The sequence below is a fragment of the Onychostoma macrolepis genome, chromosome 05 (assembly GCF_012432095.1).
Source record: "Onychostoma macrolepis isolate SWU-2019 chromosome 05, ASM1243209v1, whole genome shotgun sequence".
NCBI lineage: Eukaryota > Metazoa > Chordata > Actinopteri > Cypriniformes > Cyprinidae > Onychostoma > Onychostoma macrolepis.
In genome coordinates, this window is record NC_081159.1 from 29,813,006 (window position 1) to 29,835,110 (window position 22,105).

Sequence of the window (22,105 nt, forward strand, 5' to 3'; positions counted from 1 at the left end):
ATGTCTAATAATTAAAAAACCAAAGCAGCACAAACGAAACTTTTACCAGCACAAACCAGCACAAACGACTGAGACTATTTTTGCGACGTTTTGTGATGGGTAGGGGGCCAACTTCACGGAGGTCAACAACCGCCTGAATTCAACCAGATAAGGCCCACAACCAATTTGCTATCTGGGAAAGGAGGCTGAAGGCCACAGCCTCTAGCGTCAGTTGCTAGAGCTCCTCATTTTGAGATCAGGGGAGTGAGGTTTACACGCAAGAGCTCTTACTGGCCTACGCCGGTTACACTCACCCCCCTAAACCTCACTCCCATCCGGGTCACGGCACCAGTGTAACGCCCCCTGGGTCTGTACCGCCATACCTCATTGTTGTTCCGAGTGGGTCTCGGGCACAGGAGGCGGGCGCTCTAACAAGGAGGCTAAAGGCCATGGCCTCTAGTGTAAATCGTTAGAGTGCCTCATTTTGAGATCAGGGGAGTGAGGTTTACATGCAACAGCTCTTACTGGCCTACGTCAGTTACATAAATCTTTCTTTACCATCTAACAAACAGGAGATTTAACTCATTGACAACATAATATACACAGAATAATATATATATATATATATATATATATATATAAATAAAATTGTTCTTTTGATTGCTTCCATTGTCCTCATTTGTAAGTCGCTTTGGATAAAAACATCTGCTAAATGACTAAAAGTAATATATATATATATATATATAATATTTTGTATTCATGAATCCTTATATTTGCAGAAAACATGGCTTTTGTTTTATCATTTAAAAACTATTTTAGGCAGCAAAACCTTTGTTGCACAACATCAACCACAGACTGTAATAAGCACAGACTAATGTGTTGATCCACACCTACAGTAATTCATAGTGTCACTGGCATAACATTTTAAAACTAGAATTCATAATAATTTCAAGATGATAAAAATAAAATAAAACATATACTTTAAATAAAAATTAAACACCCAAGAAATATATATATAATTTCAATTTATTTATATTTTTTGTCTTTTCACATTGCACAACATTCTCAAAGGCAAAATCTGACACATGCCATTATAAAGAAATTAAACTAGTCCAGTCAATAAACTGACATCTGACTCGGTTGATCAACAATACAGATACATATACAGATACATTTACACACAGGAACTTATAGAGTTACTTAACAACGTAACGCCACTCATCAATGGTGCAAAAGCTCATAACACACCTAGTAAGTGGCACTACATCAAATAAGGGCAAAAGGAAGAATAAGCAGGCCTGAAACTACAAAAGTGCCCAACAGTGTTATTATTAGTAACATCAGTGACTGCTGGCCTTGTCAATCATACGTCATCCACATTTCCACTCCTTCCACACAAACACAAGCAGAATAACATACAGCATCCCCCCAGGAAGGTGATGCCCAGCAATATATAGACCAATGTGGTGGTCCAGAAAGCAAAAAGGTACAATGTCTTATTGCAATAATCGGTCCCAGTGTTGTAACTAGGCTGGTAAATAGAGTAGATCCAAACATTACCTGTATTGGAGAGAAGGGTGAAGAGGCACAAATAATTTATTGAAAAACTTAACCTGGAAATGGACAGCACTGTACTTCTGTTTAAACTGTTTATTGAAGACCAGTCAAATCAGTGGCCAAGAAAGCAGTTTTATTATACATAAGGGTGGTCGCCATGCTGTAATCGCTTGACAAGCAGAATACTACTCTACTTAACTGATTCCAGAACAAGTTAATCATGATTGACCAATAAGCCTGTGAGCAGGATATTCCAAAAATGGCAATGCTTGATGTGGGAGTGAAGTTTGACTAATATCTTGTATATTAAAAAAACTTTCACAAACAAAATTCTTGCATATCATTCAAATATTCAATGCGATAAACAGTCCAAATAAATTTTATACTAACTAGTACAAACCCAAAACCAGTGTCATATCAAACAAAAAATACTTAAGAGTACCTTCAAATTAAGAAATGTGTTTATATATGAGCAGTTGAATTTAGTTTTTTATCCCTTTGAATTCATTTGTTGACATAAAAACATGTACACTAATTCAAACTTAACTGTAAAAGCTACATAATTGGAATTTTATGTCAAGTTGCTAAAACATCTCTTACCAGCGATAAACCAGCAGAAGAGAAAGAGAGACACCAGTGAATTCCAGGCGGTGCAGAGACTGCTCAGAGGAGACTGGGTGCCATCTTCTGGCTCCTGAGTGCATGGCAGGCAGGACAACAGGCCTAGCACTAGTGCAAACACACCTGACACTAGCAGATAGATGGGGATATAGGGCTGCTTTGGACAGTCATGCAGATATATTGCACCTATGACAAAGAAGGGAGATAATAGACTTGTTTCCCCAAAATATTGCCAAAATTAACTTGGGTTTATAAAGACCTGATAAAATAAAGACACGTACCAATTGATACCTGTGCAATGGGCAGGGCGGTCACAATGAGTTTGGAGATTACTGTGAAACAGAGACAATTAAAGCAGTTTTTTATTGTACTTCTGTAATAATTGAATGAATTGTCACAATATATTACACTCATACAGAACAACAGAGTAACTGCGAGTACTTAAAACAGGTGTGCTGAGTTTGGGAGGTCTGCGAATATTCTGCAATAAACTTCTGTCCTCCATTCTCTTTACTTCACTCTGACCTGACAAAAATAGGAAAGATAAAAAATAGCTTACTGTTAATTTTTATTTTCCAGGGGAAAATGTGGCTAGATGACAAGAGCTAAAGCTCAGTAATTATGAGGTTCTGAGTTATGTCTTCAGAAAAAAAAAAGTAAATATAAATTCAGATTTTGCTGACAACTACTTTCCTAGTCAATAGCAATGGAAACATTCAGTAACTTTTTAAGTGAAGGTTTAAAGTGTGAGAGACGCAACAGCTGGAATGCAACTATCATGATTACAGTTAAAGATAAAAGACATCTATCATAACAATTATCACCCAGTTTATATTAATTCAATTAATAACACCTTTATATTTATATAAATGCACATGAATGTATTATGTACAGATGCATTTTACAAGAACATTTGGAAAGTTTTTATTATATTTATTTACAGAATATTTTGAGACATCATTATGATGGACATCGAGACTTATCTAATATGCATGACTTAAGTGTCCTCTACATTTGATGATGTTGCAGGATGAATAAATGTTTTTTGTCAAATGAACTTCAACTTTGAAAGATATCCTGTACAAAGGGAGCCTGCCAATTGGAAAAAGGAGCTCCAGTCTCTCCGTTAAAATCAACCAGATGTTGTGACTGACATCAGTATTGTGATGTATTTTAGAGTGGAACATTGTTGAATAAGAAAAAAAAAGAGGGACAGTAATTTATTAACTTCCCGAATTCTAAATTCTTGGATTAATTTAGATTACCAGTTACGCCAAAAGAGTATATGCTACCGTATTTGATGCCACACCCCAACAAGTTATACATTTTGTAAGAGCCTGTGGAAGTGATACTTCTGAAGCAATATATGTTAAAGACAGCATATTTCTAGAAGACACTGATTCTTAAATTTAATTGTACTAATAAACATATTAGGAATATTACAACAGGTGGCACAGCTACTCATAAAAGCTTATTGTGGACCTAGGCCTATGTATTCAGAAATTTAAATTGGAATAAAGTTTGGTGTATTTGTGAAATATACTGTTTAAATAATAAATTAAAAGCGGTTACATTTAATTTTACATGGTACATATCCAGCTAAAAATGTGTTTCGATTTTGTTTAGATATTGATTATTCTTGTGATTTTTGTTCAACAACAACAACAACAAAAGAATGATCTATCTGTTATGTAATTATGTACACACAAAGATTTTCTGGTTGGATACGGAAAATTCCATTTGAAGGAAACAATATTATATTCAAGTTGAATAGTTTTGCTAAAAATTTTACAAACAAACAAACAAACAAACAAACAAAAAAAACAGCATGAACAGAAATAGTCTGTATCCAAGCATTCAAAAAAAATAAAAAAATAAAAATTAAAAAAAATTAATGAATATAGTTTTTGATTAATGAATCAATAGTTTGTACACTCATCTTTTTGTGAAAAGAAAAGAGAAAAGAAAAATAGAGGGCGGAGCTTGAATTTAGCGCACAGTGTGGTTCAAGAAGTAAAAATTACATTGGAATTGTACTCCTTGACTTTCTGTCTGATTTTCAAATAGTCTACTGTTTCTGCTTAATATAAAAGTTTGTAATGTGATCCACCTAATAGCTGGTTGGATTGGTTTAGAAAAAATACTTCCGGGACCACTGTGGGCGGGCACTAATTCTCTATTCCAAAGAAGCAGCTTGGAGGAAGTTTTCACATTTATTTATTTTTTCTCATGTGGATTAAATGGCACGGATTAATTGTTAATCACAGGAATAGTGATGTGTGTTACCAAAGTCTTTTGATTTTATGCAGATTTTAAATTGTGTTTCTCAATACAGATTCACCAGTACCAAAATAATTTTGTTGCAGCGATGTATCGGATAGTATTAGTCATTTTCATGTAACATGGCAGCATACTTAAAGGTACTGTATAATGGCACAACATCTAAAAAAAAATCATCTCCTCTTGACCTCGGAGAAAATCCAATGGCAGAATCACTCACAGACACACCCGTAGCCTACCAGTGCTTACAGCACTCCGAGCCTGTTAGAAAACATGGTGTTTGTAAAACAAAACAGAAAGCACCCGAAGAAGCTCACGAACTAGTAAAGCTAAATCAGTAAGAGTATAAAAGTGAAATGCTTCTGATGTTAAAAAATAGAATAAATTCTTTTAGCTTTTGATTTAACGAGCAACTATATATCAATATTTAATTAACAATCACCAGTCAAATTGTGCAATAAGATCTTCAGCCTAACACACACATGGGCAAAGTTAAAAATCACAAAGTTCTTTTTAGGAGCAACAAAAGAGCTTTAAAACCTTCAAAACTATTTTAGCCAGACAATCAACTGAAGAAATACGTTCAGCAATCTAAGCAAACGAACGTAGCATGAAACAGAACCACTGTACCCGGGCTGCTAGTTTATGGTAGATCGCGGGTCTTTTTTCGTTTCTGTTAAAGTTTTAAAAATCATGCGTGAACGCGGAAACGGCAACTTAATCTCGCGCATGAACAAAATTTTACACTGTAGTGAGTTCAAATTCACAATTTACGTACTTTCTTTCACCCGACCCGAGACGCGGTCCGAAGTTTAATGACTGAAAAACAGCTGACGGAACAGCAACATTCAGCGAAGTTGAGAGAAATACTTAATATACTTACCAAATTTCGAAAAAACTCCAGAAACACGGGTTGCTATTATAATTCAGAGATATGAAGTAACATACGGAAACTGTGGCCTTACTACCGTGTACAAGTAGCACTCATCGGGGGAGGGATCGTTCAGTTTGCGTTTATTTGACAAGCATAGATCACGTTAAAACCCCAAAACATACGGTAGAGATCACGTTGAGAAACTGAATTTCAACACAAAAGTTTACATGTTAGACATAAAATGACTAAATGCGAGCTACGTTTGTTCATAAGAAATTATATGATCGCATATTTAAATTATATATCAATATTGCTTGAATACACACACACACACACACACATATATATATATATATATATATATATATATATATATATATATATATATACACCAAGCATGAAAATTTGTATTTCAGTGACAATGCTGTACTTTTATTTCCGTTTCTCTATTTCTTTATTATGATTTTTATATCTACGTTACATTTACAACTCTGAAAAGACAATTTGTTTAATCGTTTTTTCTCACTTAGAATTTTCATGCTTCCCCAAGCACACCCATCCCCATTATTATTATTTTTTTTAACTGTGCAGGGCGTTCACACTTGGCGTCTTTTTTTGAAGAGCGCTTTTTATTCAAATAAAAGGCTGGCAGCGTTTTGGTTACAAATAGCAGCTGAGTGCGTCTTTTGTTGCTATAACAACAGCTGCAACAGTAGCTAGTGCTATAGACCCTTTTTCTGTTATTAAACATTGTGACGTTTTTTCTGTGGGCGGGGCTTAGGTGGAGGCAGAAAAATTCCACTGACCGCTTCACTAACGCTAGCTATAAATTTAGTTTACCTTGTTTTTTTTTTTAACAATGGCTGGAGAAAATCCGATTTTACCTGCATATGTAAGGTCACTCACTGTGCAGGACCGCGATTGTTATTTAAACAAGTTAACTTTAACGGACAATGTCAGATTGGCCGACCCTATAAACAGTATGGTGCTGTTTACAACAATTTAGTCTAGGAGCTCCGGTTGGATAATTCACGGTTTGCGGCATATTTTAGACATTTTTACTAGCTTCTAAACGTGTTCAGGCTACCATTGTACTTAACAAATACCATGTTTTGTTTTCGGGGGAAAAATAAATAATTTGCTATAGCCAAATCATGTGACATCTGAAAACTACGGTTTCTACAGCTGTTGAAAGCACATGTGACATCCGAAAACTGAAAGCTACAGCTTATGGGGAAAATAAAAATGACAACCATATTAAAAAAAAACAAAAAAAAACATCTTTATTATAGAAGATACAAAATTAACACGAAATAGTAAATCAGTTACATTTTTCATTAAACCCTATAAATGCCCAGTTTTCACCCATGAAGCGAACATGTGCTTAAGTATACAAATGTAAATTAGACAGTGATGGACCCACTTATCTTTTTTTCTACCCACACATTCCACATCTATCATTCCTTTTCCAATTATAAATACAACCATATCCTTATGTTCATTAATGAAACATGGCTAGAGCTGAACCCTGAAGACTTGAGCTAACTTACACACACACACCCACACAATCAATTTCCATCCTGTATTTTCCTGTGATGTGTGTATGGCTGTCATTGATACAGCTTCTCTGTGCTTGCAGCCACAATGGCTATATATATATATATATATATATATATATATATATATATATATATATATATATATATATATATACACACACACACACACATACACACAGTATTTGTGTGTATACATGATTGATTGATGTTTTGACATACTGGATATATACTCTATGTACACAGTGTCAATATATGTGAGTGAGTCTTATGGTCATAGTATGCATAGCTATTTGCTCGCTTTGCTAATTCTAAGCATGCATGTCAGTTTGTCTGAAAGTGCTGTGTAAGCACTATTACGAGTCTCAAGCTACATTTATTGTTCTTCTGTATCTTGGTGGTGCAAGCAAGTGTGTGTTTCAATGTGGCGATTGTGTGTTTGCAGCCGGTGATTCCGAACGTTCCAGCTTGACAGCCGACTCCATGCTGATAGGTGAGGTAGAGGATGGGAGGACACCTGAGCCCTTGTTCTCCAGTGAGGAAGAGGATGAAGGCAAAGACACCACAATGTATTTCTGAAGAGGGCGTGAGCCACTCACAGCACCTGTGTTTCCAGACTCCAGTTTGACGAGTGGCTGTAAAGATGTGGGGGTGCTGGGGACTGTACTTGTGACAGGAGATCCAGACTGGGAGGAGCTGAGAGTGATTACCTGAAAGAAGAGTTTATGTCTACAGTTACAACAGATATATAGATCAAAAACTCACTGCCACAATGCTGTTATTTTGGGTGGTTTCAGGGCATTGCTTTGCCATATCTAAGGTGTTCTGGGTTCTTGCTTAAAATGAGTTTAACTGTCATGAAAAATACAAACTAAAAAAAATAAAATAAAAAAAATAGATTAAAGTATATAGTTTGGCTTTCTATTTTTCCCTTTAATTATTTAGGTAAAGTTTAATTACATTGTTTTCTTTTGATTTTTGAGGCAAAAAAAGTCCTGACCATTTCTTTGTAAGATTTGCTCAAAAACAGGACTTTGAACCGGTTCATGGAATGAAAACAAAAACTGGAAATTAACAAAATTTTAACAGGAACATAAACAAAAACTAAATCAAGTTTAATCATTCTGAATAGAAACACTTATTTGAAAATTGCATTAACCAGTTAACATTTTTTTTTATCATTTTATTTTGTTAGTTTTATAATTTAATTTGGCAGTTTAATTTGCTCACGCAGTAGATAATACCAATAATAAGACCATCTCTGACATCATAGGCAAGTCATCTTTACCAGCCTTCGCCAAGACAAACTTTATATCTTAAATAACAAAATATTTAATTTAACATTATAAATATTTAATATAAATATTAAATATTTAGAATAAGCCTTAAGCTAACATGTTTAGAAACGTTAAGTTTAGCGACATGAAGCAAAAGCTATCTATGTTGTTGAGCTTCTGTAGTAATGTGAGCCACCTAATTCTTACAATGTAATTACGTAAAGAAACTCCTGGGCATGTATTGTATCTAAATCAGAAATTATGTTGTATATAATTTGTATATAATTTACATGCATCAGGGAGCTGCTATAAATATTGAAATATTGGTATTGAAATTGCTTTTGAATGCGCAAATCACACACACTCTGTGTATAAGGAGCGCACTATGTATATAGGGTGTGTATAGTACTGCACAATTTACAAGATAAGATTTGTCAATTATGCTCTGGATCTGTTACGCACCTAATCCTCTGCCATGGCCTGGTCAGTCATTTCTCCTTACTCTCATCACAAGATGAATTAAATCTGCTGCACTGTGCTGTGACTCTGCAGCTTATGCTGTATGGAGTACTTTCAGTTTGTAACTATAGCATCTGTTGTCCAATTGAACTAAATAGTTTTTATTTCTAGAAAAAAGCCAAATGACAATGAGGGTGGTGGGCAAGTAATGTAATTTGTGCATGGCCGAACACTGGTGTAACACTGACTACCGCAGCAAGCCTAATGCAAGTAAAATTTGGTTGTTTTTACGATGTTATGCATTAAGTGTTAAAGCTTAATTACTATGTTTTATGTCATTTTTGTGTGAAAATATGTGCAGGTCTGTATATACATTTTTATAAAGTATAGGCTAAATTTAATTTTAGTAATATTTTTCTAAATCAAACTGTTTTCAGAACCGTAATGTTTACTAAGGAACGCAAGAACAGAAATCTACTGATTCTGCTTGAAGTGAACCGATTCATTATTTTTTATCTATTTTTTGGCTTTTTCAGCATTGCTAAAATACCACGACACAAACTCACTTAAAATTTACCTGCTGAGTGGATGCAGCTCCTGCACTTGTTGCCATGACTATATATTTGGTTGCTGGAGGTGAAGGCTGGGTGGGTGTTCCAGGGCGAGTGGACATGAGGGTGAGTGAACTGGGTACTTTAATAATGCTGGGTGCGCGTGAACCACTTGATGCTGACAATCCACTCTGAGACATGGACAGAGTTGGGCGTGGCTGCAAAGAGAGACAGATTGAGAATTTAGGTTTGATTTAAACAATGTTACCAAGGTATTATTTTTCGAAAATAACTACTGGTTATGATTCAGATCAACTTGACAAAAGATTTATTTCAGATTTGCTCACCTGTGTGATAGTGAGTGTGGTTCTGTTAACAGTTTGGGCCTGGAAAGCTGCCTGTGCACGGGCCTTCACCACATGTGAACAGAGCATGGTGCCAAGATAACCATAATCTGCCCTATACTGATCCACCACATCTGGAAGCGGTCTAGTTTTAGCAACCACACTTGCACAGTGTTTCTAAACACAAAATGAGAGAGAATCATGTTGTCAATAAATCATGCACATTACCAGCTAAGAACAAAAAAATAGGAAAACCCTATTCAATACAACTAGGCTATATAATAATAATAATAATCAGGGCTCTAGACTGCGACCAAAATGGTTGCATATGCAACGATTTTTTGAGAATGTGAGAGTTAAAATATGACGTGGCATTTGTGTGATTGCATGGTCTGCGCTGCTCCAAAGCATCTGCTTTGCTCCATACAGCGCTGCAGAGCCACATTATAGTGAAGCAGGAACCACATTTCACTGATCACGTGAAGCGAGTTCTTTGGGTGTAGAGCCTGGTTTATACTTGCCACATTTTTTTTCATTTTGAAAAGCCTGTTATCTTGGCTGTTTACCTCATGTTACGCTACGGAGGCTCGCTTTTGATTTATTTATTTGATTTCTCAGTGTTTGCTAAACATTCTGTAATTCATCAGTCAATACATAAAACAGAATGTGAAGTATGCCACGCCTCGTCTTATTTTTTTTTGTTAATAAACGTTATGTAAGCTAGTTTGTCATTGTAGCTTACTGTTTTATTGTTGTGCTTTTAAATTAAGAATAACAATGAATCTATCTTTCAAGCATTTGTTTTAAGCAAAGGGTGTATACATGTAAGCAAAACAGAAAATTATCTTGTTGTTTTTGCGTGTGAAACTTTTGCAATTGTCCCGTGAAGTAAAAAGACGACATTAAACGTGACTAACAACAAGCCAGAAGCCACGGTGAAATGTTGCTCTTTTCAAACGGGGCGGATTAACGTTACACGGCGTTTCTGGTCTCGTGAATGGCGTTTCGGAAGAGAAGTTTGTCATCGGTCCTAGGGTTGGGTACCGAAACCCAGTACTAATATGGCACCACTACCTATGTAACCGGTATGTACTAGAACCGAATCAGAACGCAGATTTCGGTGCCATGCCTGAGCGATCGATTGAAATATTTGTCCTTTGTTTCTCCAAAACGAACATAAAAAGCATCATCGCCGGCACCTCACGTGAAAAATTATTTCCCGACTGAGAAAATGCATGTGAACTCAAGTCGGAAAGCTCTAATAATACAAGTCCAAGATGGCTTGAATAACACAGATAAACTATACATTGTCGTAGTTGAGTGTTTATTGTATTTGTTTTATCATTCAAAATGTTTATATCTTGTTTACTCAGTTACATGATCCATAGCAATGCATTTGTCCATATTGGGGATTTCCTGGAGCTTCATGAGTTCCGCTACTTCTGTGACTGTATATGTGGATTTTTTGTGCGAGGGCGATCTCTGGCATCCAGTATGAATAAAAAAGACATCATGTGTTTAGTGCTAATGGCCAATCCAATTATTAATTGGTAATTTTTATTTATTTTTTAAAATTATTTTTAAGTAGGGGTTCAGGCACCGTTTTAAAAGTATCGATTTGGCACCGGTATCGAAAAAAACCCAAACGATACCCAACCCTAGTAGGTCCTTGCCACTGCCGCCTTTGGCTTGCTTATTTGGGGACACTTGGCTGATTGCACAGACATTATTGGAAGAGAGCTGAATCACCAATGAACTGACTTTAACTGGAAAAATGACTCTTGCATTATTGACAAACTATTTTCCTGTTTGACTCTGTAAAGGTGCTTTGACACAATCGGTATTGTGTAAAGCGCTATATAAATAAAGGTGAGTTGACTTGATTTTATATACTGTAACACCTGGTTAAATTTATTTATTTATTTTTTTACTTCTGCCTCATTTTAAAGATGTAATTGTGAACTGTACTAATATTTGTAAATGTTTGTTTGCTAACATTTTGTTTAGCTTGTTTAGTTTTTCTTATTTTAGTCTTTCTTTTCTTAGTTCATTAAGCAAATTTTAAACTGAATTTTGCAGTTGTATTACAGATGTAATGTTTGTCAACTGGAGCTTTAAAGAGATAGTTCACCCAAAAGTAAAAATTTGCTGTTATTTTACTGACCCTTAGACCATCCAAGCTGTAGGTGACTTTTTTTCTTAATTCCTGTATGTTTAGTCTGTATGAAAAATGTTATAGGGTAAACGTACCTATTAAGCTCATGTACCCATTAAGCACACTTCCATTTTTGAGATCAGATTATACAAAGAAAAAATAATTTATTATCCTACTTAACCAACTGATATGCTTGTTACTATATACCTCCTATAATATCAAGTCAATCAGATCATTTCACACTGAGATATGAGTATCCATGTGTTCACACTGTCTGGCGGCCATTTTGAAAGCCGTCTAAAAACTTTTACCGAAAGAGGAGCCCTTAAATTTTTTTTTTTTTTTTTAGATGTTTAAGCCTTTATTTTGGGTAAGTTTCACTACTTATTGTAAAATTAAGAGATTAATGTTCAGACTTTTGCATATTGCAACCTGGAACTTGGATGTGGGAAATAATTACATTAGATCCAAAAGATAGCTTTAGCAACATAGCGCAGAAGCTACAGAACACAGTTAGCTGACTAGCTGTATAAAATTGTGTGCTATGCTAATATATTACTTCACAGGCATTACTGGCTTGTACTTTTACATCCATAATATTATAAATTGACAGTTAATTGCTGGTCTGTCGTTTTACAGTGCTGTAATTTTTAAAGATTTTATATTATATTAAGGTGAGCTTAAAGGGTGCACTACTATGAAAATCACACAGCTTCGGTGTGACATCAATAAGAAAAAGTATAATTTCATAGATATTGTTAATAATAGTTGTTCATATTAAAATATGTATGAACTTAATACATGACCTATACTATTTATTTAGCAAAAATCCTGTCATTTTAATACATATTACATTAAATGTATTAAAAATTGTTGCTGCTCCAATTAAGCTCAGTGTACTTTCTTTAAGCTCTTCCACTCTGAATGTCTATATAAATACTTCATAAATAGACTTTAAATATTAACTGATGGTTGTCACTTTAAGTTAAGTTAATCGAATTTTCTATGGATTCTGTCAACTCAAATCTGCAGACTGGCTCTGATCTTTGGCAACTAGCATCAACTTCTCCAGACTGTAAATCTGTTGGGGAATCGTGTAGTGTATTATAGCCTTAAGAGACTATAGATAAGTTTACATCCATTTAAAAAGAGGTTTATAATGAGGCTAGTTTCTGTGTTCATCCCCATGAATGAACTGTTTTATTGGTTTGTTTTATTTGATTTTTGATTGTGTTACTTAGCTGAACGTGGACTAGCCTAGATGTTGCAATGTTTTTAAATGACACTTCACTATGAATATACTGTATAACTGATCAAATTGAATGCCTTGTTACTTGAATTTAGTGTTCTGTTTTTTTTTTGTTATTGACTTTGTACCTTCAAAAAAATATATTTAGGGCCCGAGCGAGGACCCTCTTGAAATTGCTCCGTTTATTAGGGCCCAAGCCAGTAAGGCGCAGGGCCCTCTTGTTTTCCTAAGGATTATTAGGGTCCAAGCCAGAATGGCGCAGGGCCCAATTGATTCCTTCAGGATAATTTTTTTTCTTTTTTTTTTTTTTCCTTTGTTGATTCCTTCAGGATTATTTTTTATTTAATTTTTAGGGCCCAAGCCAGTAAGGCGCAGGGCCCTCTTGATTTTCAAAGGATTATTAGGGTCCAAGCCAGAATGGCGCAGGGCCCTATTGATTCCTTCAGGATAATTTTTTTCTTTCTTTTTTTTTTTTTTCCTTTGTTGATTCCTTCAGGATTATTTTTATTTTATTTTTAGGGCCCAAGCCAGTAAGGCGCAGGGCCCTCTTGATTTTCAAAGGATTATTAGGGTCCAAGCCAGAATGGCGCAGGGCCCTATTGATTCCTTCAGGATAATTTTTTTTTTTTTTTTTTCGTTGATTCCTTCAGGATTATTTTTTATTTTATTCTTAGGGCCCAAGCCAGTAAGGCGCAGGGCCCTATTGTTTCCTTCAGGATTATTATTATTAGGGCCCGAGCACCGATGGTGTGAGGACCCTCTTGGAATTGCTCCGTTTATTATTTATTTATTGTTGATTTCCTAAGGATTATTTTTATTAGGGTCCAAGCCAGAATGGCGAGGGCCCTCTTGTTTCCTTCAGGATTATTATTATTTAGGGTCCAAGCCAGAATGGCGAGGGCCCTCTTGTTTCCTTCAGGATTATTATTATTATTAGGGCCCAAGCCAGAATGGCGCAGGCCCTCTTGTTTTACTAAGGATTATTTTTATTTTATTTTATTTATTTTTTTTTTTAACCTTTTGGGTGTTTTTGGGGGCCTTAACGTGCTCAAAAACTCTTGAAAATTTGCACACACGTTGGAATCTGCGGCCATTAGGACGCCACCAAGGCTGGGACCCGGGCGTGGCACGGGGGCTCTGGCGACGCCTACAACGCGGTCTGAAAACTTGATGTGTAGCTCACACATACTTGCACGTACTCATATGAAACTCGGTACATATATAGATCTCATTGAGCCGAACAACTTTCGCACTGCATGTCATAGGCTCCGCCCAACAGGAAGTCAGCTATTCAGGGTTCTTTAAAAAGCGTATGCTCTGGAATTTGATATTCTCCTCTGAGGACTATCATCCGATTGCCACCACACTCGGTGAACATGATCTCAAGACATTGGGGATGCTAAATTGCGGAGGGATTTTTGATATCTCGAACGGTTTGCCCGTGGCGAGGCGATGAAATTATGGCGAGAAATGAGAGACAAAAAGTCTAATAACAGCCACATAAATTGTCTGATGTTGATCAAACTTCAGGGGTTTGTTCGTTATGCGATGCCGATCGAATAGATGTGACTATTATGAGTAAAAGTTATAGCGCCACCAACTGGCACCAGGAAATGTGTCGTTTTCACAAAAGAGGGAGGGGTTAGTTTTAGCTACAGACACCAAACTTGGTACATAAATTGTTCTTATTATGCCGGACAACTTTCTAATTCACAGTCATTAGCTACGACCTACAGGAAGTCGGCTATTTTTATTTTAATATTTGTTTTTTGAGAAAACAGGCCGTAAATAAATTCATACTGCTCCTAGCAGAAACAAGTAGTTCACACCAAACTTTGTCAACATGATGCCAATATACTGAAGAGTTTAAATTGCGGACGGATTTAGGATATCTCGAACGGTGTGGCAATGGTGATTTATTAAAGTAACAGTAAAAAAAAAATAGCAGTAATTTTCTTATATCTTTAAAGTGCAGTGTCCAAACACTTCAAAACTTTTTACATAAATATAACAAGTCATTCTGAGGAAACATGCTTAGTTTCAAAAATGTATCATGCTCAGGGGCCACAAAACAATTAAAACCATCACTGAAATTGGTTTAAAGGTGAAGAGTGTAATAATAAGGATGACCACCAGATGGAGGCATGACCTTATTTTTCATGTGCTGCCTGTCTGTATATCAGAATGAAAAAAAATGCATAGAATCAGCTGAAATGTTCTGTACTGTCAGTATTTATATATATATATATATATATATATATATATATATATATATTATCATATACTTATATATTTTAAAATAATTTATTAATCTTATTTAATTTTAGTTAATACTAACATTAAAAATATTAATTATATATTAATTCACAGAACATAAACTAATGTTAAGATACAACTTTAAATTTTAATAATGTATTAATACATTTTAACTTAACATTAATTAACATGAATAAATATTATATAATCATTGTTCATATTAACTAGTATAGTTCAAGAATATAGTTTTTAACATTATTTAATTCAAAACTAACAAATTAAGTTTGAACAACATATGTTTTACTATATTTTCGTGTTAGTAAAAAATTCTTTATGTTAGTTCATGGTACAGTAACCGATGTACATTAACCAGAAATTTTAATGAATAATGTAGTAGTCAATTTTGAACATATCATTAACCAAGATTCATAAATGCTATAAAATTATTATTCATGCTAACTTAATGTTAAGTTATATAATGTTAAAAATAAAAACTTATTGAAAAGTGTTACAAAAGATTTACATTGCTCTTTATGTGTGAGTTTGTGTGTGTGAGAGAGAGAGGGAGAGAGAATAGAGAGAGACTAACATTAATAAAAGCTATATAATTATTGTTCATATTAATTAATATAGTTAATGTTAATAAATGAAACCTTATTGAAAGTGTTACCAAAATGTTATATATTGTTGCGTGTTTGTGTGTGTGTCTCTCAATGTCTTGATAGTTTGGATTAACCCTTTCATTGCTGTATCCCTCAAAACCAGACTGCCAGAAGGTTACTGTAATGCATGTGCCCGCTGGGCACAGTTTTCCTGATGCCACCGGCGTGGCGGTTGCGCTGACGGCTTGGGCCCGCAATCGCTGCTTGCAGTTATATTTAGGGCCCGATCACCGAGGTGCGAGGACCCTCTTGGAATTGCTCCGTTTATTATTATTAGGGCCCGAGCACCGAGGTGCGAGGACCCTCTTGGAATTGCTCCGTTTCTTCTTCTTCTTCTTCTTCTTCTCCAAAGTGAATCACATTTTGGAGGGCCTAAACATGCTCCAAAACTCATGAAACTTTGCACACGGGTCAGAACTGGCGAAAATTTACATCTGATATTGGTTTCAGAAGAGGGTGTGGCAAAATGGCTCGATAGCGCCACCTATAATATTTCAAAAGAGTGCGCCTCGAGCTACGTTTTATGTACATGCACGAAAATCGGTACACACGTGTAACACACCATTACCTACAAAAAAGCCTCTTGGTACAAAATCCAAAACCCAACAGGAAGTACATTATTTTGAATTTCCTGTTCGATTTTTGTGCAGTTTTTGCAATTTCCAGGCTTCGTACTTTGACAAACTCCTCCTACAGTTTTAATCGGATCGTCTTCAAATTTGCTGAGTATAATCATAAGGCCTTTGCGATGTTAAATTGCGAAGATCTAGAGTTTTCGTCAAGGGGCGTGTCCCTGGGAGCCTGACAAAGTTTGATGTTTCGACATGAAGTTGCTGTAACTCAGGCAAGCAATGTCCGATCTGCCCCAAACTTCACACGTTTCATAGGAGTTCAGTCCTGAACACATCTGCATGCTCATATTCAGATATAGTCATAGCGCCACCTGCTGGCAACAGGAAGTGACATGTTTAACACTGTAATGGACTCCTAGGTGCATATTAAAAAGTGTCAACAAGTGATAAATATGCTGGCAGCATGCTACAAGCATACTAAAACATGCTAGCAACACTTAGCTAAGTGCTAAAGCATGCTAATAATGCAGTGAAACAGGAAGTTGCTGTAACTCAGGCATGCTGTGTTCAATCTGCCCCAAATTTAACAAGTTTGATAAGAGGCCTGTCCTGAACACATCTACATTCCCGTATTTGGTTATAGTCATAGCGCCACCTGCTGGCAACAGGAAGAGACATGTTTAACACTGTAATGGACTCCTAGGTGCATATTAAAAAGTGTCAATAAGTGATAAATAGGCTGGCAGCATGCTACAAGCATACTAAAACATGCTAGCAACACTTAGCTAAGTGCTAAAGCATTCTAGTAATGCAGTGAAACAGGAAGTTGCTGTAACTCATGCATGCAGTGTCCAATCTGCCCCAAATTTTACAAGTTTGATAAGAGGCCTGTCTTGAACACATATACATTCCCATATTTGGTTATAGTCATAGCGCCACCTGCTGGAAACAGGAATTGACATGTTTTAGACTGTGATGCACTATTAGCAACACATTAAAATATGCCATTGTGTGCTAAACATGTTAGCAACATGCTCAAACATGTTAGCAACACTTAGCTAAGTGCTAAAGTATGCTACTAACGCCATCAAAAAGGAAGTTGTTGTAACTCAGGCATACAATGTCCAAGCTGCCTCCAACTTCACATGTTTGATTACAGTCCTGGCCTGAAGACATCTACATGCTCACATTCGGTTATATGTGATAGCGCCACCTACTGACAACAGGAAGTGACATGTTTTACACAGTGATGCACTTTTAGCAACACTGTAAATTATGCCATTGTGTGCTAAACATGCTAGAATAATGGTCAAACATGCTAGCAACACTTACTAAGTACTAAAACATGTTATTAATACCATGACACAGGAAGTTGTTGTAACTCATGCATACAATGTCTTATCTGCCCCAAACTTCACACCTTTTATAATAGTCCTGGCCTAAACACATCAAAAGGCCAATATTCAGTTAAAATTATAGCACCACCTGCTGGTGACAGGAAATGACTTGTTTTACACTAACTTAAACATGCAATGTCCGGTCTGCCCCAAACTTCACATGTTTGGTAAGAGTCCTGGCCTGAACACATCTTAAGGCCAATATTCAGTTAAAATTATAGCACCACCTGTTGGTGACAGGAAATGACTTGTTTTAAACTAACTTAAACATGCAATGTTCAATCTGCCCCAAACTTCATATGTTTGATAAGAGTCCTGGCCTGAACACATCTGCATGCTCATATTCAGATATAGTCATAGCGCCACCTGCTGGCAACAGGAAATGGCTTGTTTTACACTAACTTAAACATGCAATGTTCAATCTGCCCCAAACTTCACAAGTTTTATAAGAGTAATGGTCTTAACACATCTTAAGGCCAATATTCAGTTATAAACATACCGCCACCTGTTGGCAACAGGAAATGACTTGTTTTACACTAACTTAAACATGCAATGTTCAATCTGCATCAAACTTCATATGTTTGATAAATGTGCTGGCCTGAAGACATCTTAAGGCCAATATTCCAGTTATAAACATAGTGCCACCTGTTGGCAACAGGAAATGACTTGTTTTAAACTAACTTAAACATGCAATGTTCAATCTGCACCAAACTTCATATGTTTGATAAATGTGCTGGCCTGAAGACATCTACATGCCAATTTCCAGTTATATACATAGCGCCACCAGCTGGCAGCATGAAATGACTTGTTTTACACTAACTTAAACATGCAATGTCCGATCTGTCCCAAACTTCACAAGTTTTATAAGAGTAATGGTCTTAACACATCTTAAGGCCAATATTCAGTTATAAACATACCGCCACCTGTTGGCAATAGGAAATGACTTGTTTTACACTAACTTAAACATGCAATGTCCAATCTGCATCAAACTTCATATGTTTGATAAAAGTGCTGCCCTGAAGACATCTACATGCCAATATTCAGTTATAGACATAGCGCCACCAGCTGGCAGCAGGTTTGGCACATATAAATAACTTTGACATATTCCTCTATGTTTGCCTTTTTAAATGCATATTGCTCACCGTTCCCTCTCTCCCTGAAGCAACCGGTCGGCGGTGAGCCCGGGTGCGAGGGCCCATTCATCGCTGCTTGCAGCTTTAATTAGGGCCCGAGCACCGAGGTGCGAGGACCCTCTTGGAATTGCTCCGTTTATTCTTCTTCTTCTTCTCCAAAGTGAATCGCATTTTGGAGGGCCTAAACATAATCCAAAACTCATGAAACTTTGCACACGGGTCAGAACTGGCGAAAATTTACATCTGATATGGGTTTCAGAAGTGGGTGTGGCAAAATGGCTCGATAGCGCCACCTATAATATTTCAAAAGAGTGCGCCTCGAGCTACGTTTTATGTACATGCATGAAAATTGGTACACACATGTAACACACCATTACCTACAAAAAAGCCTCTTGTTTTTGCAATTTCCAGGCTTCGTACTTTGACGAACTCCTCCTACAGTTTTAATCGGATCGTCTTCAAATTTGCTGAGTGTAATCATAAGGCCTTTGCGATGTTAAATTGCGAAGATCTAGAGTTTTCGTCAAGGGGCGTGTCCCTGGGAGCCTGACAAAGTTTGATGTTTCGCCATGAAACAGGAAGTTGCTGTAACTCAGGCAAGCAATGTCCGATCTGCCCCAAACTTCACACGTTTCATAGGAGTTCAGTCCTGAACACATCTGCATGCTCATATTCAGATATAGTCATAGCGCCACCTGCTGGCAACAGGAAGTGACATGTTTAACACTGTAATGGACTCCTAGGTGCATATTAAAAAGTGTCAACAACAGTGGTGGAAAGAGTACTGAAAATTTGTACTCAAGTACAAGTACTGTTACACTGCTGAAATAATACTCAATTACAAGTAAAAGTACTGGTGCCAAAACAGTACTTAAGTAAAAGTACAAAGTACTCGTCTCAAAAACTACTCAGAGTACTAGTTACTAGTTACTTTTTAGCCGTTGATATTTAATGAAAAAAAAAAATTCATTCATATCAAAGATCTATGTGGATAATAGCTACTTTGAACAAAATCCACTTTTATCTTATTGACTGAAGTGGAATATTGGATATTGAATACTCCACCTCTTGCTCATAGCAGATTCATGGTTGGATAGGAGTGGCTAAGAATATCTGCTTGTTACATCTGACATCACGCTTCACCAATACTGGGTCCTAATGCTCTGCCAGACACCCCCCAAAAACACCAAACTGTGCTAATATACAAACACGATGTCATGTAATACTGAAAAATTATAACCCTAACCTTTATTTCCATACTGAAATCCCAGATGGCGAGACAGTGATTCAGCTAAAATATTAGTGTCTGGGACACTGTGAGCACGGAGACTGTAGTGTGCACAGCAAATTTTTTAATGCTTAGCTTAAATATGTAATATTAATTAAATAGTGCTATTAAATGGTTGTTGAGATAGTATTCTCAAGTGAAATAAGTAGAGGCACTGACCCAGAAACAGCAATCCTTACGTCGTGATTTAACAAGAGGATTCTCCCCAAGCCTTCAAACTGATGTCATCAGAGCGAGAACGCCATTCCAGAGCGGAAGCAAATTTTTCAGTTTCTGATTAAAGATTACAATGGCAGACAATTTTTTTCCCCAGTGTATTGACTTGCACGGTTTAATTGTTCACCACAAGACTAGTAATGCGCACTAAAAAGTATAGGGTCATTTTGATTTCATGACGACTAATCATTTTCAATACCATTGGCAAAACTACAACTTATAGTTGTCATATAGATATTTTAATATTTAAAAAAATAATTTGTCCATCCATTTTTTCAAGGCAATCATTATTTCAAGCTTTGAAACTGGTTTAACCCAAGTCTTCTAAAAAGACACATTCGCTTTATATGATGAACAGATTTTAATATAGGCCTTTATGTACATACATATAAATATTGATCAATTACCATTCCAAAAATGTAAATCTTAAACATTTGCTCATTCTGTGTATTTGTGTCTTTAAAATAGGGTAACTTTGTTGCAAAAGCTTACAATACAAGGAAGCTTGATTTCAAATTTGATTTCAAACTGAATTGAATTTACAAAAAAAATGACAAGTGCAGTCAGTAATAAAATTATAAAACAAATGACCTCAATTCAGTTGAGGTATTCGAAATATGACAACACTAATTTTTTATAAGCAGTGATTTAAGAGCCATATATTTTAGGCCTATTTATTTAGGCTAGATAAATGGAGCATCAGATGGCTTTGACCTGTAATGTCTGTACAATGTAGTGATGCAGTTAAACAGACTAGGATATTTATATGTACAAATCAGACAAATATCCCATTCCTAAATAAATAATTTCATAAAGAAATTAAAGTTCCATCTTTGATTGTTGGAAGACTTTCTGGTGCATTTCACTTACAGACAATAAAATCTCCAGTAGCTTTTCCATCGGTCAGGCGTGGATCTATTCTGAATGGTTGATAACTTTCGACAAAGTTTAATCTAGGAGCAAAGAGAAATAATTTCTACTTTAGAAGCACGGAGAGATCGCGATAGCACACAGTTTGCGCACAATATCAGTGAGAGGACAAGCAGTTAATTTGTATAAATTAGGCCTATTTGAAAGCTCGCATCCAGTTTTCTGTGACTACATGACTGTTCTCATGTTACAATAAAGCGATCGCCACATTTGCGTGGAAATGATTAAAACTATGCGGAATACCTGCAATCCCCCGCGGACATTCAGACTCAGTAACTGACAGGAGGCTGATGCTGTCAAACTCGCTGTCTGAGAGGATGTGTATTGGTGTATATACGGTAGATACTGTGGAGAATGAGTAATGGAACCGTGTCAGATATTTCAATACCGGTATCAAAATATAGATATTTATGATAACGCTACCATGTAGTTTGTTTCTCCAAACTTTGAGTCCATAAATCACGCTGTGCTCCCTCACTGTTCGATCAGCTGCTCTTCACCTGCTGCAGCAGCGGCTTTTCCCGGGACTCGGTTCAGATATCAGGGCTTTTATTGGTCCGTTTACAATCGGATATCTTTATTGGCTACTGAAGTTTTGTGAAAGGTTTGAATATCAATTCAAATTGTGGGCGTACTCAGTAACGAACTATGATTTTAAAAGTAATGAAGTAGATTATTTTGCTCAATTTGTACTTAAGTACAAGTAAAAGTACAGCTTTAAAAATATATTCAAAAAAGTACAAGTACCC

The 22,105-nt window shown here is 36.1% G+C and overlaps 2 protein-coding genes across 4 annotated transcripts in view; both read right to left on the bottom strand.

Annotated features, from left to right (window-relative positions):
• Nucleotides 1–987: 987 nt before the first annotated feature.
• On the bottom strand, nucleotides 988–5,477 carry LOC131541136 (transmembrane protein 272-like). Of its 2 annotated transcripts, none has more exons than XM_058776699.1 (5): nucleotides 5,321–5,477; nucleotides 2,599–2,682; nucleotides 2,439–2,489; nucleotides 2,137–2,343; nucleotides 988–1,539 (listed from the first exon to the last, which is right to left on the bottom strand). In XM_058776699.1, the coding sequence occupies exons 2-5, from the start codon at nucleotides 2,660–2,662 to the stop codon at nucleotides 1,343–1,345; spliced, it is 519 nt and encodes a 172-aa protein (XP_058632682.1). In that variant the 5' UTR covers nucleotides 2,663–2,682; nucleotides 5,321–5,477; the 3' UTR covers nucleotides 988–1,342. The 2 variants fall into 2 exon arrangements, with proteins under 2 accessions (XP_058632682.1, XP_058632684.1); XM_058776701.1 differs by lacking the exon at nucleotides 5,321–5,477 and adding an exon at nucleotides 5,216–5,250.
• Nucleotides 5,478–6,568: 1,091 nt separating this feature from the next.
• The window catches only part of taf6 (TAF6 RNA polymerase II, TATA box binding protein (TBP)-associated factor), a 111,889-nt gene continuing 96,352 nt past the window's right edge, over nucleotides 6,569–22,105 (bottom strand). For both annotated transcript variants that reach the window (XM_058776696.1, XM_058776694.1), the window contains exons 13-15: nucleotides 9,502–9,675; nucleotides 9,181–9,372; nucleotides 6,569–7,577 (exon numbers count right to left, since the gene is read on the bottom strand). In XM_058776696.1, coding sequence (XP_058632679.1) covers nucleotides 7,287–7,577; nucleotides 9,181–9,372; nucleotides 9,502–9,675 — 657 coding nt within the window. In that variant the 3' untranslated portion in view covers nucleotides 6,569–7,286. The remainder of the gene's footprint in view (nucleotides 7,578–9,180; nucleotides 9,373–9,501; nucleotides 9,676–22,105) is intronic.